The sequence below is a fragment of the Lissotriton vulgaris genome, chromosome 4_1 (genome assembly GCF_964263255.1).
Source record: "Lissotriton vulgaris chromosome 4_1, aLisVul1.2, whole genome shotgun sequence".
NCBI lineage: Eukaryota > Metazoa > Chordata > Amphibia > Caudata > Salamandridae > Lissotriton > Lissotriton vulgaris.
In genome coordinates, this window is record NC_141691.1 from 64,391,508 (window position 1) to 64,409,217 (window position 17,710).

Here is a 17,710-nt window from a genome sequence, read left to right on the forward strand (position 1 = left end):
CTAGAACCAAAATGTCACTCCTGTGCCGATGCACCTCCTTCCGCACCGCCGGGGCCTCCACTCCCAGTGTCCATCTTCGGTAACGAGTCCAACCAGTCGCCAACACTGTCCGGTCGATCAAAAAAGAAAGTGCGTTCTTGGTACTCGATGCGAAGTCGAGCTGGAAACAGCATCGCATACTTAAGTCCCAAGTCCCGCAATCGTCATTTCACTCCCTGGAATCCCGTCCGCTGCCGCTGCACTTGAGGAGTGAAATCAGGGTAGATAGAAATGGAACTGTTCTCGTATTTCAGTGGGCCATGTCTACGAGAGGCATGGAGGATAGCGTCCCTATCCCAGAAGTGGAATAGCCTAGCGATGATAGGCCTCGGGGGAGCCCCCGCTTGGTCTGTCCACCCGGGAAGCGGTGCGCACGTTTGACCGCAAAAACTTACTAAGGCCAGCGGGAGCAAGATGAGTCACAATTAAGTCCTCCACTAGTAGGTCCACGGTAGTATCACCACTGTTCTCAGGTACCCCGACTAAGCGGATGTTGTTCCGTCGGGCCCTATTTTCATACTCCTCCAGACATCTGGCCATCAGATCATGCGATGACCGCAGGTTGCCGATCTCCGACTGCGCGTCCGCCATATCAGTGACAAGACTGGAGGCCTTAAGGTCCAAGGCTTTGACCCTCTCATTGGTCTTAGCCAAGTCCGCTCTTATGAGGGTGACATCAACCGCCACCCTGTCTATCTTCGAGACAATGGCCTCGTACTGGTGCCCCATGTCCGTCTTGATCCCAGCGATGGCGCGCATGAGATCCTGGAGGGACACCTCCGATGTCGCCGCCAGGTCCGTCTTCGGGTCCTCAAGACTACGGCCAGCAGCACTGGGGGAACCTTTCGGTTGTGTGTAGCGGTCCATGACATTGGACTGGACCGAACCCCCACGAGTCGGCACCTTTGCTTGCGCTTCTCAATGTCTGGTTTAGTCGCCATATTGGAAGCCGCGCCCGAAGGGCCTCTCTGGACCTGGTGTAAATGGCAGTGATCTTTGGGTCGCCAAAACTTCTGTCCAAAATTGTAGCCTGCGAGACCAGGGTTGTGGCCAGAATGCACAGCGGGTCAGGCCACCGTGGTCCGAAATGAGGAGTACGTCCAGAGCAGTCAATTAGGAGGTAGAAGGAAACCGAAAGTGACAATGACACCGGTGGAGCAGATGTCCGGTGACCGCTGTTGTTGAATTACATCTCGGCCAGCAGAGCAGCAGAGACCCGGGTCCCGGTCGGGGTTAGGCGAGAAAGTGAATGACGGCGTAGAAATGGTTCCCGAAGTCCGATCTTAGCCCTGGAAAGTGTAGCAGGATCAGCAGAAGTAGAACTTCAAAAGCCCATAGAAATAATCAGGATATCAAAAGGATAGATGCAAGAGGGCGGCGCGGGTCTCGGGAGCTCTCTGCTCACGCGACCATCTTGGATGCCCGCGTAGCTCCTCCTGCAACAGCTTTTTTGATGGGTTTATTTTGCAATAGAGGTTCGTTTTTTTTTGTTGTTTTTTTTTTTATTCTTCTTGCCTGCAAACATACTCTGTTTCATAAGAAATACCTAAGCACCAAGGATTGAAGTGTTTTGTGGGAAAGGTGACTGTGTGACCATGTATTTTGAAGAATATTAGAAAATTAGAATGTTGGGAGCTCCATTGAAAACAATTGAGTGCTCTGGGCTTCTAATGCTAGTAGAAGCCAGGAGCACCAACATTTCAATGTCTTACTTTGTTCACAGGGGAATAGGGGGGAATGTTCTAATAGCTTTGGAGCCCTTCATAGCGGACTCTACCTTCCATTAAAGGCCCGCTTCCTTGTTAAAGGCTCTTGCCTTCGGCTCAGACCTTTATACTCTGGAGTGAGCCTTTCAATGGGTGTTAGAGCCCGCTGGGCCATAAAGTATCCACTGCTGTACATGATAAGGATATTGCAAGTCATCTAGGAATTCCATAACCTTATAAAGCTCTCTCTTACCAGCACAGCTTCCCAATTTAGCACAGCTAGAGCAGGGCTGACCAGCAGCTTCCTGTACTTAACCTGTCTTGTGAACTCCAGAAGTTGTTTGGCTTCCAACACTGTCCATCTGGAATCTTTCCCAGTTAATTTCTAGAACAAAGCATAACAAAAGAATAAAATACTAGATTTTTGATGGCTAGATGTTTGTGTCTTTAGTTTATTCAAAGGGATGAATCGGTCCTAGTTTTAATGGCTATGCTTTCTTTCATTTGTTTCTAGGAATGCTAGACGGGAAAGCAATGGAGAGCGCAACGCTATCTTCGTCAGCACCACCACTTCTAACCGAGTGGAACACCACAGAAAACTACGACGCATGTGTCTTCAATGAGGAGTTCAAGTTCATCTTGCTGCCGCTGGCCTACGCTATCGTCTGCATCTTCGGACTCGTGCTCAACGCCGGTGCCATCTGGATGTTCGTGTTCAAGATGAGGCCGTGGAACGCGACCACCGTCTACATGTTTAACCTGGCCGTATCGGACATACTTTATGTCCTGTCCCTCCCTACCCTGGTGTACTACTACGCTGCCCGAAACAACTGGCCCTTCGGAGAGGCGATGTGCAAAATCATCTGCTTCCTTTTCTACACTAACTTGTACAGCAGCATCGTCTTCCTCACCTGCTTCAGCGTCCACCGCTACATTGGCATCTGCCACCCCTTCAAGTTCTTCCAGCTAATCAAAACAAAGCATGCCAAGATCATCTGCTGTGGGGTCTGGCTGGTGGTCATCGCTTGCCTCATCCCTAACCTCATCTTTGTCACCATCAGCTCCAATGGCAACCAGACCCTTTGCCACGACACCACCAAGCCATCGGAGTTTGACCACTTTGTTCACTACAGCTCGGCCATCATGACCCTTCTCTTTGCAATCCCCTTCCTTGTGATTGTGGTCTGCTACTGCTTGATGGCCAAGGAGCTGGGGAAGCCCCACATCGCAGGGGTCCAACGAGACCTGCCAGCCAGCAAGAAGCGCGTCATCAAGATGATCATCATAGTCACCACCGTCTTTGTGGTCTGCTTCCTGCCCTTCCACATCACTAGGACATTGTACTACACGGCCAGGCTCCTAGAAGCCAACTGCAACATCCTGAACATTGTCAACCTCGCCTACAAGATCACACGCCCGCTGGCCAGCGCCAACAGCTGCATTGACCCCATCTTGTACTTCATTTCTGGTGATAATTATTGGACCAAACTTGTGCGAGCAGTTACCGAAACGCCAAAAGCCAAGTGGAAAAAGGCGGCTAACGCCTTCCCTGTTATTTCTCGGCTGACGACTAGCAGTCAGGCCAATCTGGCCAATGCAGATGTCAACAGCATCACGACTGTAGGCAGGGGCTAAGAGGAATGCAACAGATGTTCAAAACCTGATAATGCATAGAGTGGAAGGGACCCTCACTTGGGGGAGAGGCTATACATTCTGCATCTGGATATTTTGTGTCTAGCTCTAAAATTTTCTGGAGAACACATTGTAGACAGATCTGTCTGGCAGAAAGCCCATCGTTGGCTCCTTCATGAAGGCGGTACATGCCAGACGTTTTAGCACTATGAGGCCATGCCTCGACTTTCAAGTTTGTAAGGCACAAAGACTTACTGTGAAGGGTCTTGATGAACTTTGAGGACAGAAGGGTCTTTCTATTTGCACTAATGTTATTCCTGATGGCCCTGAACATCAGGCCCCTCTGGCCCGTGTGTAGTTTATCTCCTGCCTCATAGCAGGTGATGTCTTCATCATTAAATTTCTTCCATCCCTCACCATTACCCTTCTGATGATGGTATTACTGCCCTCTAGCACCTTTTCATGCATCCCACCCACGAGACGTAGGATAAAGAGTCAGGTCGCGGAGGGCTCCTGGGTTCAGAAGACCAGGCCTTTGGACACGCTACTCAATGGACCTCTTTCTCCAGGCCTCCTTGAGAACCACCAATCACGTGTCTGACATAGGTGGCACCAGTGTTTTAATGCTCTCATTGGAGTGAGGTTTGTCACCTTTACACACTCCTTTCCATGAATGGAGTGGAGAAGGGTTGTTTGAGGTTGCAAACATTTTGTATTGGTCGTAGGTTTACTGTATAAAAATTCCAGGTACCACCATGATAGTCTGTTGCGAGGCTGATGTCAACATGCGGTCATGACTTTGACAGCGCATCCTTCATTTGTGTCTTTATCCCTGTCCTCAGTGGGTACAGGTAGACTGGTCCTGATTCTGAAGGGCAGACTTAAAGGCACGCATTCTCCTGACGGTGACCCGCAATGAGCAGGAAGTGGGCGCAAGTACACAAAAGTCGTGTCATCTGAAGTTGTTGGTTTATCTTCATGTATGCACAACCGGAAATGATTCAAGATGTTTTGTTGACTTTAAAAGCCTGTGGCGCAAGCTGCTTCCTGTTTCTTAAAATGTTTTAAAATGTAGTTTCCTCTGTCTGCCCCTTGTGCTCTGCATTGCTCCTTATGTATTGACTCCTATTAGCCAAACAGGTCACAGCAGTGCTTAATTTATATACATTTTTTTAAAGGGCCAGGTCCCTCGTCAGGCCACTGCAGCTTGCACCACCCATTGCCCCTGCCAGCACTGCCAATGCCAGTACCTACACAGCTACTAAACATCACACTCCTACAAGTGTGACACTTTAGATTACTCCAGGAGCCCAACACTACAAAAATGGCTTAGACGACCGGTATTATTAGTCCTTTTTAATGTAGATTGAATTAATAAACAACTGCTTTTGTTGTGCTCATTTCTAAATTGGACAAGCAGCGCCACCATGTGGCAGACTGTCATAAGTGCTGGTGCTGACAATTCAGTGCTAGTGCCGAGCACCGGAAACCACAGGCTCAAATTAAGCATTGGGTCAAAGTGAATTTATGGATCGATTCCATGTAAGGTAACATACCAAGTCCCTCATATGGTCTGGAGCATGAACTATGGACTTTGCTTTATCTCTGTTTTAACACAAACTCTAGCCATTTTCTCTGGCCCAATCAGAGGAGGGCCTCTCTCCATGGGACTATTTTTGATTTTAAAATTGTGATAAAAAAGTAAGATGCTGAGGAACTTGTATTGTGAACTCATTAATATTCTTTGTTAAAGTTTTAATTGATATATATATATATATATCTCTATATAAAATAAATGTATTTATTTTATTGCTATAGGTGTAGAGATTTGGTCAAATTTCTCTTTCCCCAAAATGTATTTTTTTTTTTAATACTTGTCTCTTCAAAAGAAGGGACTCAGAAGTGTGCTATGAAGTGAACCTGTGATTGGCGACAATGGCGTCGGTGAAGCCCACTGACAGCCTGAACCATTTAAAATACTCAGTGATAAGACTTCTATGATTGGACTGGAGTGGAGTTCTGAGTAATGGAAAGGACACTCAGGGTGAATGTCTCTGAGGGTCTGAGAAAGTTAATCGATTATGTCCAAAAGAGCTCTTCTTCAAGGCCACTCCCCTCTGGATAAGAGGCCGCGAGCACATTTGCCTCTATTGGGCATTTTGTGAACCTGGAAGAAGGTCACCTGTCTGACAACTGCCTTTATACGGACAGTCAGCAACTCCACAGGTGTTGGAGCAATGGCGGGGTTCAGCGTCTAAGAGGGAACGCCTGGAACCAAATGAGCCTCCTTAAGAAAAGTTGCCATTATTTTGCATGCTTCAAAGTAGGGATATAAGATTGAGCCACTTACGGACATGTGAAGTTTGTGGCGAGGTAGTACCAAGATCAGCCCAAAGTGCAAATAAAGTAACCGGAATGCTTACTTTTGGCATCAACATGTTTCAGTCAGCCAGCTGCACACCTGGGCTTCTTCATCATTGCAACTAATATGAAAATGGCTGGATTCATCTGATGGTGCATTTGCTTTGCAGACCATGATGCTTTCAATAAAAACAATCGGCCATATTAGCAAGAAACTGCGAAAAATATAGAGCGCGCCTAGCGCGAAAATTTTCATCGCCAAGTATCGCTGGAATATATCGCCACGCTAATGCTGCATTAGCAACAATGAGCGCTATGGTGATATATATTCCAGTGATAACGGGAGGGAAGGGCCAACATCGTGACAAAACCTCCGATGTTGCATGGGGAAGGGAGAAAACCTTGCTGATACGACCCTGTGGTCGTATCAGCATAATCCACCCCCCATGTTAGGTATGGTGTAGTCAAGAAAATAGCAGGTGTAAAAAAAAAAAATTGTGATGACCCCGGTGAAAGCGACTTTTCATGCCGCTGACCGGGGCCAGGGCCTCCTTGCTAATAGGCGATATGCCTGTTAGTGGCTTTTTACTAGTTCTGTTGGTCGGGAACACCTACTTTGTATGTCATTAGCAATGAATATTGTTGACATGCAAAGCTGCACCCAAACCGGCCGCTATCACGAAAAAGCTGTCGCTAACGCATGTTAGCGACAGCTTGCTGATAGGGTGATGAAAAAAATCGCTGCTTTAGCTGCAAAAAGTGCCGGTAAAGCCTTTGGTAATATGCCCCATTCTTTTAAAAAATTTGATTGGCATCTCCTTAGTTTAGGTTCTGAACTGAGGTGGCAGCCATGTCTCTCGAAGCCCACAGTAGGGAATGCTGCACATGGGAGCATCAATGTGTTATAAGGCGACATCGGAAGGTAACTCGTGCAGGATGGAGTCTGCTTCTCTGGGTCACAGCTTCTTGGCAAGGAAAAGCAATGAACAAAGGTCAGTTCGAGCTCCAGGCATGAAAGCTCCAAGTCCATTGGTGAACAAAAGGCCCCACCGTGTCCCCAGGGCAGGCGCCCATGGCTAAAGGGATTGGGCAGGCTTTATGAAGGACCGGAGTGAAGGAGCTGAGGTATTCACCCAAAAACCAATGACAATAGATGTCCACATGACGTCCTCAAACCTTACGTAGAGAGGTGATTAGTGGTGTAGTTTGAGTCAGAGACGGTTACCTCCTTTGGTGTTGGACACAAAGGAGAAAAGAGAAGACAATATGAAAAGGCTCTGAAGCTCCAGCATCGAAGAAACACAAGATTCAGATGCGCGGTGTTTAACAAGGGCCATCAATTCCATGCCACATACTTAGCTTATCCATATGGCACAAATGTGCCTACAATGAACTGAAAGAGGATGCATTGTAGTGTTCACCTGGTATGGTTCTGCCCATCACTGGATGTCCCTCATTGGGTGGAATGTAGGAGTGCCCTGGGCAGATGTTGTCTCAGTGGAGACCCTAATGTCCTCTGCGAGTTCCATCCCCAGCAGGACCCAGGAGATCTTTACCCCTGCGGCCACCAGCATGATGTCTTCAGCAAATCTGGACCAGTCAAGCAAGTGGGGGAGCTCCTGCCAGATGTGCCACTGAGACACCATCACATCTGCAAGCAGGGTAGCCACAGGGACTAGTCTTGCATGCTTTCACCAGTGCACTAATCTCCCAGCCCTGGTAGCTCTGGAGGGTGGGGCACAGGAGCGGGCTCACACCCCGGTAAGGTATATGTCAGGTATGTAACATTTTATCATATATTACCATTGATATTGCCTCTATCCTATGGGCCCAGAGCACCTTCCACATGAGTCTCACACGGGCAGCAGGGGGCGTAGCTACTATGGATATCCTTCACTTGACATCTGCAATCCCAAGCCTTAACCACATAACATCCACTGACCTACTAACAATAGAATCCATTACCCTTGGCAACAACGCAGCTAAGGAAGGTACCCTTGCAACCTGGAGGAATGCGGGAATTGTCAATAAAATTCTTGCTGAAACTGCCAAATTTGAAGAGTGGGGAATTACTCTCAAAGAAGAGGTAACACCAGGTTTCCGTCCCCCCTATTAAGGAAGCGTGCCAAAAGAGATGATCACACATGGGCAAGTCGACTAACATATTAGGTATTGCAAGATGCCAGGGGTGCTGAATCCGTTAACAACGAACACCCGAATAGACAAAATCAGGGTACAAACGAAGACTGAACCTATAGCTGGGCAGCCAAAACTGATCGAAAATCAATAAAACTTCTTTCATGGAACATCGCTGGTGCAAAAGAAATTTTAAATGACAATAGAAAAATGGACACCTATGACATCCTAGCTCTACAGGAAACGTGGTTAATGGAGCCAATTGACGTGCCAGGCAGACTATGCTTTCACGTCAGTGCAACTCGCACTCAGCGTCATGGACGTGCGAGGGGTGGACTATCGGTCTATATACCCACTGCATTAAACCTCAAGGCCTCCCAATTGGCCGCACCCAAGGCAGACATGCAAATCATCAAACTCGAAGGGGTATCACAGACAAAAACTGGAACTATTATCTTAATTAACATATATGCTCACCCGAAAAACACAGTACAAAAAGAGCTTTTCAAACGCATCAATAACGTTGTATCTGGTTTCCGCCTTGAACAACCAGCATGGGAGATAATCCTAACAGGTGACTTTAACGCTAATCTCCTACAGCGACCGGAAGACGAGGACAACATCATCACTGCTAATGAACTCTGGGGCGTTGAACCCCAGAAGATTCCAACTGTAAAGAAGACAAAGTGGGCAGGCAGTTGATGTGGGACCTTGAGCACCTAGGGTTGCGGGTGCTAAATGGAAGAACTAACCAGGACAAACCCCCCTCTACCACCTACATAGGCCATAGCACAAGCACAATCTTGGACTACACCACAGTCTTGCTTTCTCTACTAAGACTAATCAAAAAGTTCCAAATAATATGCTCTTTAGATAGCGACCACTCAATGCAGCAAATTGAAATAAAATTGCCATTGTTGAAATACTCACAAGCACCTACGATAGCAGGTGAAACCTCAACAATTAACCCGAAGAGGGTAAGGTGGACAAGTAATTCATTACCACAAATAGCGCAGGACGCTAAGAAGCTACTTCAAACGCTAACTCAAGAAAATGAACTGTGCGCAGAAACCTGGTCTGCCTTCTTAAATAAACTACCCAAGACTGGTGTCAACCATAAAAAGAAGGCCAACCCAATGAACAACGATGTTAGCAAGTCCATACTCTCCTTAAGAAGACGTCTGCGGAAGTTCACAAGACGAGCCCATGGTCACAATGTAAACTCAAATGTTTGGCAAGTAATCCGATCAACAAGGAAACAATACAAGAAACTAATTTGGACTGAAAAAAAAATCGAGTCACTGAATTCTGGACCAAAATATTACACAACATAAAAAAATCTGATTCCAGAGCATTCTGGTTGCAAGTTAATTCATTGAACAGATCAGCACAAATAATAAGCACGACCTGTATCACTGAAAAGGTATGGGTCCAGGACCTAGTTGATACCTTTTCAATAAAATCACTGACGCCTCAAATAACAACAGCAACTATTGCACATAAAACATCAAATATAGCGGCCCCGAAGAGCACTGCCTGTGTTCAGTCAAGCATCCTGGGTAACAAACAGACAGGTTCAGACCAAACACCGTGAGCAGCTGATGAACTTCAAATACTGCAAATAATAAAGAGAAGGAGGCAAGACAGTGCACTGGGACCGAACGACGTACCCCAGGCAATTTACAAGGAGGACCCCCACTACCGGGCCCGTAACTTCGACCTCCTGTTCAGGTCAATAAACAACACAAGTCGGCTCCCAGAAAGCTGGAGAGGGGCAATCATTAATCCTATCTATAAAGGCGGATATCGTAAAAATCCAGCTAATTACCGCCTGATAGCACTCATCGACGCTGAAGCCACATATTACACATCCCTGGTGTTAACTGACCTTACACAATGGTCTGAAGCCAATAACAAAATCCCGATAAACCAGACAGGGTTTCGCCATGGCACAGGCACTATGGCAAATGCAATGGCGATAAACTTAATAGCCGAAAAAAGTCTACAAAATCATCAAGCACCGTACGCCTGCTTTATAGACTTTAAGGCGGCGTTCGACCGTGTCAGCAGGCAACTACTCTGGTATAAACTGAAACAGCAGGGCCTGCCGGATTCAATCTTAACCCCAATAATGGACCTGTACACCAACACCTGGATGCAGGTAAAGATCGACAACGGTCAGCGGCTAACTCGGAAGATCTGTACTTTTGATGGACTAAAACAAGGGTGCGTTTTGGCCCCCCATCTTTTCAATTTATTTATGGCCGACCTGACATCAAGGCTAGACAGAACCAATGCTCATCCACCGCGGCTAGGAAACCTTTGTTTAACACATTTTTCCTATGCCGACGATGTGGTCCTCCTCAGCCAGACGAAGATAGGCCTGCAGCGTCTCTTGCAAGAACCGGCCGGATACACAAAACAGAACCTTCTTGAAATAAATAGCAAGAAAACAAAGATTATGATAATAACTCGACGCAGCAAAGCATCCCCAACTTTTGTAATAGACAACAACAAATTGGAAGTAGTGGACAGCTACAGGTATTTGGGGATACAACTGGACAAGCACCTTAATTTTTCCTTGCATTTCAATGCCATCGAAAAGAAGGGAACAGCCTTGTTACACGCATTTAGCAGTTTATCAAACCAACTCAAAGGCCCTTTGTTCAACCCCCTCTTAACCGTCATGAAAGCCAATCTACTCCCAACAATAGCCGCGCCGTGAAGTGTGTGCCCTCTCTACCGTCTGGCTGAGTGTATCTCCAGCTATCCACCAGCCCCGCCTCCTCCACAATGCCCCGTAACACATCCCTAGCTTGAGCGTTGTATTGATGGCTCCCGTCTGATCTATCCTCCACAGCCCTCAGTGCTAGGTTAAAATCCCCGCCCCACACAATATGCATGGCCTCCACAGCTATGACATGCCCCCAGAGTGTAAGAAAGAAGGCAGGTGTATCCACATTTGGCGCATAACAGTTCACAAATATCACAGTATCCAATCCAAGTCTCCTCCACAGAATCACAAAGCGCCCATCCGGATCCACTCTCACCCCTAACTCCTGAAAAGGAAGTGTTTTCTTAATCAGCACAACAGTCCCACGCGCATATGACGAGTATGAGGAACATTTCCTAATTGTGGCCCACTGCTTACCAAATGTAGGATCAGCTGTCGGGCGCAAATGTGTCTCCTGCAGGAAAGCAATCTGTACGAGATGCCTATCTAAATACTGCAGCACATGCCTACATTTCCTGGCATCATTGAGTCCCCGCACATTCCAGGACATATTCGAAATCTTTATCCAGTGCAGTATCAGCCATCACTCATGTACAGAGATCATCATTGCAGACTCATCCATATAGCAATGTCGCCTCGCAGGCGAAGAACAGTGTAGCACAACACCAGTATGCACTCTCATCCGCTCCAAATCCACACCACAGTCATCCTTGTCAGCTCCCATCCCCTGAACACAACTAATCCCACCCAACCAGCAACTCACATGTACCGAGCACGTGGTCAGAACCAGCAACAGTGCAAGCCCCATATACACCGTCCGGCTAACAGTGATAACATTTCCGCCAGTAGAATTCCAACATCGCCTCCCTCCCCCCTCGTGGCAATGAAGAGGTCGAGTATAAATCATAGCACAGCACCACAACATAGCTACACATGCGAGGCACAACGCGGCCCCAAACCAAGCAAATCCCTGACCCAAAAAGGCATGCACATTGAGATCAAAGCGTCAAATAGTTGCATAACAAACCACAATCCCATGTGTCCATCGCACTTCCGTATCAGTGCAGCCCCCCCCACCCACCTGAACAACCCCAACCTGTCAGGACTGCATGCCCCCCCACACCCACCCCAACATCCACCCAACAAAACATTTGCGTAAGAAACTTCCAGTTCAGTGGGGTATACCCATCGGGGTGTAGTCTAGAGGCGCACATGGCCGCCCCCCCATACCTCGCCATTGGCCCTCACGTTCCAAGTATGCACGGCCCAGGCATTGGGGGGGGGTGCCTGGAGTACATTACCATCGTAGTCCAATGCTCCTCCAACGACCCTCTACAGCATCCAGTAGACCCAACTCTCACTTCATCACAACAGTATCCAACATTACAAAGTCGAGAAGAAGGCAATCAAGGCAGTCATTGCGGACAAGGTCCTAAAAGCACAAAGACAACAGTAGCCCAGGCGGTAGGAAGGATCATACATCTTCATCGGCTGAATGGAGCCCCTCCTGACCTCCTCCCTCGCGTCGTCTATCCGCAGCACGTTCCCGCCTGAGTCGTTTCACAAAGTCTTCCACCTGTTGCAGGTTCGTAAAAAAATGTTGCTTCGCCTGATGTGTCACTCTCAACTTTGCGGGATATAGCAGAGCGTAGTCCACCTGCAGCTCCCTAAGCTTTTTCTTAACATCAAGGAACTTGCACCGCTGCTCCTGCACCACTGGTGTGAAATCCGGGTAAATGGAGAAGTTGACCCAGTCATAGGAGAGTGTACGGGCAGTGCGAGCTGCCCGGAGAGCTGCGTCTCGGTCCCGATAGTTCAGGAGACGCGCGATGATTGGGCGCGGCGGGGCACCCGTGGCCGGCCTCGGCCCAACCGACCGATGCGCCCGCTCCACAATAAATTGTTTAGAGAATGTCTCCGCGCCAATCAGAAACTTTTCCACATATGTCTCCATCTTCCCCACATTTGTGGTCTCCGGCACACCTACCACGCGTATATTGTTGCGCCGACTTCAGGCCTCAAACTCCTCATTCTTTGCAGCTATTACCCGTAATACATTGTCCATTCTCGCCAGCTGCGTCGTGTGTGTAGCCGCAGTATCATCGTGGTCAGAAATACGCTGTTCCACCGCCGTGATGCGTTCCTCATGTACGTCCAGTTTTTGCACCACCGCGTCCATCCGCGAAGATAGTTTATCCACCTTGTCCACGATAGTAGCAAACCCCTGTCTCATTTCTTGTAGCATCTGCTGAAGGTCCGGGAGAACAGGTTGCGGGGAAGCATCGGTGACAGGCGGAGAGGATCTGGAGCTCCCGGAATCCTGTGCAAGGCGCGTACCCCTCCTGGCTGCCATTGAATCAAAGGACAGCTTCGGCTGCTTGTTGTCCGGTTTACCCATGGCAGTGTGTCCGATCACAGCACCCACTTAAGGCAGCAGGGACGTCCGAGCCAACCCGCGATCACACCGCGTCGCAGTCCAAAAGGGGGCTCCTCCGCCCGTCCCCCGGTACACACTATTCACAAGGGATTCAAGGCAGGCCGCGGCTCACCCACTCCAGCACCCCGCAGACGTGGTCCAAATGTCGCTGCGCACTCCGGCAGCATCAAAAGCATAAAGCGCCCAGGGTCCAACAGGGGACTCTCGTGCCCGCACACTCCTAGCAGTAGTGAAGGCCAACAGCGCTGTGGGTCCGCAGGTAAGCAGGAAGCGCGTTATGCCATCTCCCCAATCCGTGCTACAAGCGGCATAGAGGTTCTTCACAGCGCCAGTAACAGTGCCACACAGACACCAGCGTCGCTCACAGCAGTCCCAACAGTCTAAGTAGTGCCCCGCAGTAGTGGCACAGCACTACCACGTGAGGCGAGAAGTAGAATGTACAGAAAGACAGTGTGGTGTTTAAAAGCTGCCGCTGCACAGTTGCGTCACCCTTCCAGCGTCGACATTCTCAGCATATTCTGTCTCCCTCCGACACTTGTCTCCCCGGGCTCACGTACCTGACAATGCCAATAGCGCCAAAAAAAACAGCAGCTCTTTACCAGCAGTGCACCCGGGGGAGTCACGCAGAGAATCACCCCAGTGCTGCTCCGGCCGTCGCAGGTCTACTGGCACATAGCTGAGGCAGGGAATGATTGTGACCGGACAGGGGCACGAGCAGGCTCAGCACCCCGCCACACCTGTCCACTAAATGGCCGCCTCCTGACACGGCCGCCGGTCCCGATCTAAGTAGCGGACCTCTTCAGCCTTTCCCCTCGGTAGCGACCGCAGAGGAGCCCTGAGCGTCCAGAGAGAGCATCAGGCTGCTGTTTCCTCACTCCGGCAGCGGATCCCGCAGCTCAGCACCGTGCCGGGGAACTCCGCCGGGAGGCGTGCGGTAGGGCCCTCTCACCTCGTGGCGCGCTGCGGTCTCAGGTAGTGTGGAGACCCGGCCAGCAGCGCCAGTCTCCTCCAGGGCACTCTTCGGGGAACTCTTCAAACGGGCACACCTTCGGCCAGGAGCAGTACAGTCACCTATAAATTAGACCGAGTATGTATCATGTCGGCCCCTTCGAGGATCCAGGGTCAAAAGTGGAGCAGGCGATGGAAAATTAGGATATTTGAACGGATTATAACTCCAGGCTGCAGGAGCCTCACATAAGTGCGGCCATGCTGCAAGTGAGCCCTCCAGCGTCCCCATCTGGTGAGAGCTTCTTCCCATTTCCCTAGAAGATCACTATCTAAATCGTCATAGGTTGGGAAGATCTGTGCCCTTAGACCTCTTGGTTTACGTCTAAGTCTTGCGTATTGTTTCAGGGTTGTACCATCCCACCATTTTGAGTTTTCCTGTTTCTTCAATTTTTCAAGTTTAATAAATTTGTCTCTGAGACCTTCCTCCTTAGTTGCACTAGAAGTGCCGCTAGTAGTTGCTCTGTGTGTAGACATACCCTTAGCAAGGTTGTCAAAAAGTTCTTCAGCAGCCTTGTCACGATTCATGGTGAGGAAGAGTGACTATCCCCAGGTGTAACATATTTATTGCATCCAATAGGTAATTATAGAAAAAGTAGAATATTTCTGCATGTTTCTAGGCATTTTGAGCTACTGTGTCTTTAAAAAAAAAAAAAAATGTAAACCATGATTTGTATTAAAACGTATTCTAAAATATTTTGCAACAGCTTTTTTGATGGGTTTTATTTTGCAATAAAGTTCTTTTTTTTATTCTTTTTGCCTGCAAACATACTCTCTGTTTCATATGAAATAGCTAAGCACCAAGGATTGAAGTCTTTTGTGGGAAAGGTGCATGAGTGGAGAAGTGTGGCTCAGGGGTTAGAGGCGGCAGACCCGGAAGCTGAGATCGGCCCTGGACCAGGGTTCAATTCCCCGCCTCGGCGGGTATTGGGCTCAAAAAATTCCACGGACTCGATAATTCTCGCTCCGGTGCCTTCTCAACTCACGGGTTCACACTCTGCGACTCTGGGCAATAGCTTGCTTAATCTCCACAACGGTCCCTCGCGGCGGGATGCCTGGCTTTCACCTTGTGGATACCCTGCCGGGGTTATCTCACAAGGGAATACCAGGACGGGTTCCCTAAGCAAGTGCCGGGAAACCCTTTGTGGGTAGCTGTGCGCTATATAAGCTCAAATACATTTACATTTACATTTACATTTACATGTATTTTGAAGAATATTACAACATTGGAATGTTGGGAGCTCCATTGAAAACAATGGAGTGCTCTGGGCTTCTAATGGCTAGTAGAAGCCAGGAGCACCAACATTTCAATGTCTTACTTAGTTCACAGGGGAATAGGGGGGAATGTTCTAATAGCTTTGGAGCCCTTCATAGCAGGCTCTACCTTCTATTAAAGGCCCGCTTCCTTGTTAAAGGCTCTTGCCTTCGGCTCAGACCTTTAAACTCTGGAGTGAGCCTTTCAATGGGTGTTAGAGCCCGCTGGGCCATAATGTATCCACTGCTGTACATGATAAGGATATTGCAAGTCACCTAGGAGTTCCATAACCTTATAAAGGAACTCTACTTTCGGCCATGTTCCTTTATATAGTCCTAGAACTCGAAGGTGACTTACAAAATCCTTATACTGTAGAGTAGAGTATATTTTTTCGCATATATAAAGGAAATTACTTTCTCTGGAAGATTTTGATACGTTTCGTCAGCATGGCCATTACCAGATGTGGTCAATTTACAAAGAATGCTTAATTTTATTTTTTTAATAAAATTCTACTTCTATTGAGAAGTTCTAGAGCTCTCTCTTACCAGCACGGCTTCCCAATTTAGCACAGCTAGAGCAGGGTTGACCAGCAGCTTCCTGTACTTAACCTTTCTTGTGAACTCCAGAAGTTGTTTGGCTTCCAACACTGTCCATCTGGAATCTTTCCCAGTTAATTTTTAGAACAAAGCCTAACAAAAGAATAAAATACTAGATTTTTAACGTCTAGATTTTTGATGGCTAGATGTTTGTCTTTAGTTTATTCAAAGGGATGACTCGGTCCTAGTTTTAATGGCTATGCTTTCTTTCATTTGTCTCTAGGAATGCTAGACGGGAGAGCAATGGAGAGAGCAACGCTATCTTCGTCAGCACCACCACTTCTAACCGAGTGGAACACCACGGAAAACTACGACGCATGTGTCTTCAATGAGGAGTTCAAGTTCATCTTGCTGCCGCTGGCCTATGCTATCGTCTGCATCCTCGGACTCGTGCTCAACGCCGGTGCCATCTGGATGTTCGTGTTCAAGATGAAGCCGTGGAACGCGACCACCGTCTACATGTTCAACCTGGCCGTATCGGACATACTTTATGTCCTGTCCCTCCCCACCCTGGTGTACTACTACGCTGCCCAAAACTGGCCCTTCGGAGAGGCGATGTGCAAAATTGTCCGCTTCCTTTTCTACACTAACTTGTACAGCAGCATCCTCTTCCTCACCTGTATCAGCGTCCACCGCTACATTGGCATCTGCCACCCCTTCAAGTTCTTCCAGCTAATCAAAACAAAGCATGCCAAGATCATCTGCTGGGGTGTCTGGCTGGTGGTCATCGCTTGCCTCATTCCTAACCTTATCTTTGTCACCATCAGCTCCAATGGCAACCAGACCATTTGCCACGACACCACCAAGCCATCGGAGTTTGACCACTTCGTTCACTACCACTTGGCCATCGTGACCCTTCTCTTTGCAATCCCCTTCCTTGTGATTGTGGTCTGCTACTGCTTGATGGCCAAGGAGCTGGGGAAGCCCCACATCGCCGGGGTCCAACGAAACCTGCCAGCCTGCAAGAAGCGCGTCATCAAGATGATCATCATAGTCACCACCATCTTTGTGGTCTGCTTCCTGCCCTTCCACATCACTAGAACATTGTACTACACAGCCAGGCTCCTAGAAGCCAACTGCAACGTCCTGAACATTGTCAACCTCACCTACAAGATCACACGCCCGCTGGCCAGCGCCAACAGCTGCATTAACCCCATCTTGTACTTCTTTTCTGGTGATAATTATTGGACCAAACTTGTGCGAGCAGTTACCGAAACGCCAAAAGCCAAGTGGAAAAAGGCGGCTAACGCCTTCCCTGTTGTTTCCCGGGTGACGACTAGCAGTCAGGCCAATCTGGTCAATGCAGATGTCAACAGCATCACGCCTGTAGGCAGTGGCTAAGAGGAATGCAACAGATGTTCAAAACCTGATAATGCATAGAGTGGAAGGGACCCTCGCTTGGGGGAGAGGCTATACATTCTGCGTCTGGATATTTTGTGTCTGGCTCTAAAATTCTCTGGAGAACCCACTGTAGACAGATCTGACTTGCAGAAAGCCCACCGTTGGTTCCTGCATGAAGGTGGTACATGCCTGAAGTTTTAGCACTATGAGGCCATGCCTCGACTTTCAAGTTTGTAAGGCAAAAAGACTTACTGTGAAGGGTCTTGATGAACTTTGAGAACAGAAGGATCTGTCTATTTGCACTAATGTTACTCCTGATGACCCTGAACTTCAGGCCCCTCTGGCCTGTGTGTAGTTTATCTCCTGTCTTAAAGCCGGAGAAGTCTTGATCAGGAAATTCCCTCCATCCCTCACCATAACCCTTCTGATGATGGGATTACCCCCTCTAGCACCTTTTCATGCATCCCA

General features: G+C 48.4%; 2 protein-coding genes across 2 annotated transcripts; both read left to right on the forward strand.

The window, feature by feature from the left end:
• Positions 1 to 2,261: 2,261 nt before the first annotated feature.
• LOC147718373 (P2Y purinoceptor 4-like) lies at positions 2,262 to 3,380 on the forward strand. The gene has a single exon (XM_086966705.1). It carries the CDS (start codon positions 2,262 to 2,264, stop codon positions 3,378 to 3,380), a length of 1,119 nt encoding a protein of 372 aa, XP_086822831.1.
• A 12,746-nt stretch (positions 3,381 to 16,126) lies between these two features.
• LOC147718374 (P2Y purinoceptor 4-like) lies at positions 16,127 to 17,395 on the forward strand. The gene has a single exon (XM_086966706.1). The coding sequence runs from the start codon at positions 16,127 to 16,129 to the stop codon at positions 17,240 to 17,242; it is 1,116 nt and encodes a 371-aa protein (XP_086822832.1). The 3' UTR covers positions 17,243 to 17,395.
• Positions 17,396 to 17,710: the final 315 nt, after the last annotated feature.

What these genes read in the sequence shown, in the direction of transcription:
- LOC147718374 (XM_086966706.1), top strand. Translation starts at nt 16,127, where the DNA reads ATGCTAGACGGGAGAGCAATGGAGAGAGCAACGCTATCTTCGTCAGCA.
- LOC147718373 (XM_086966705.1), top strand. Translation starts at nt 2,262, where the DNA reads ATGCTAGACGGGAAAGCAATGGAGAGCGCAACGCTATCTTCGTCAGCA.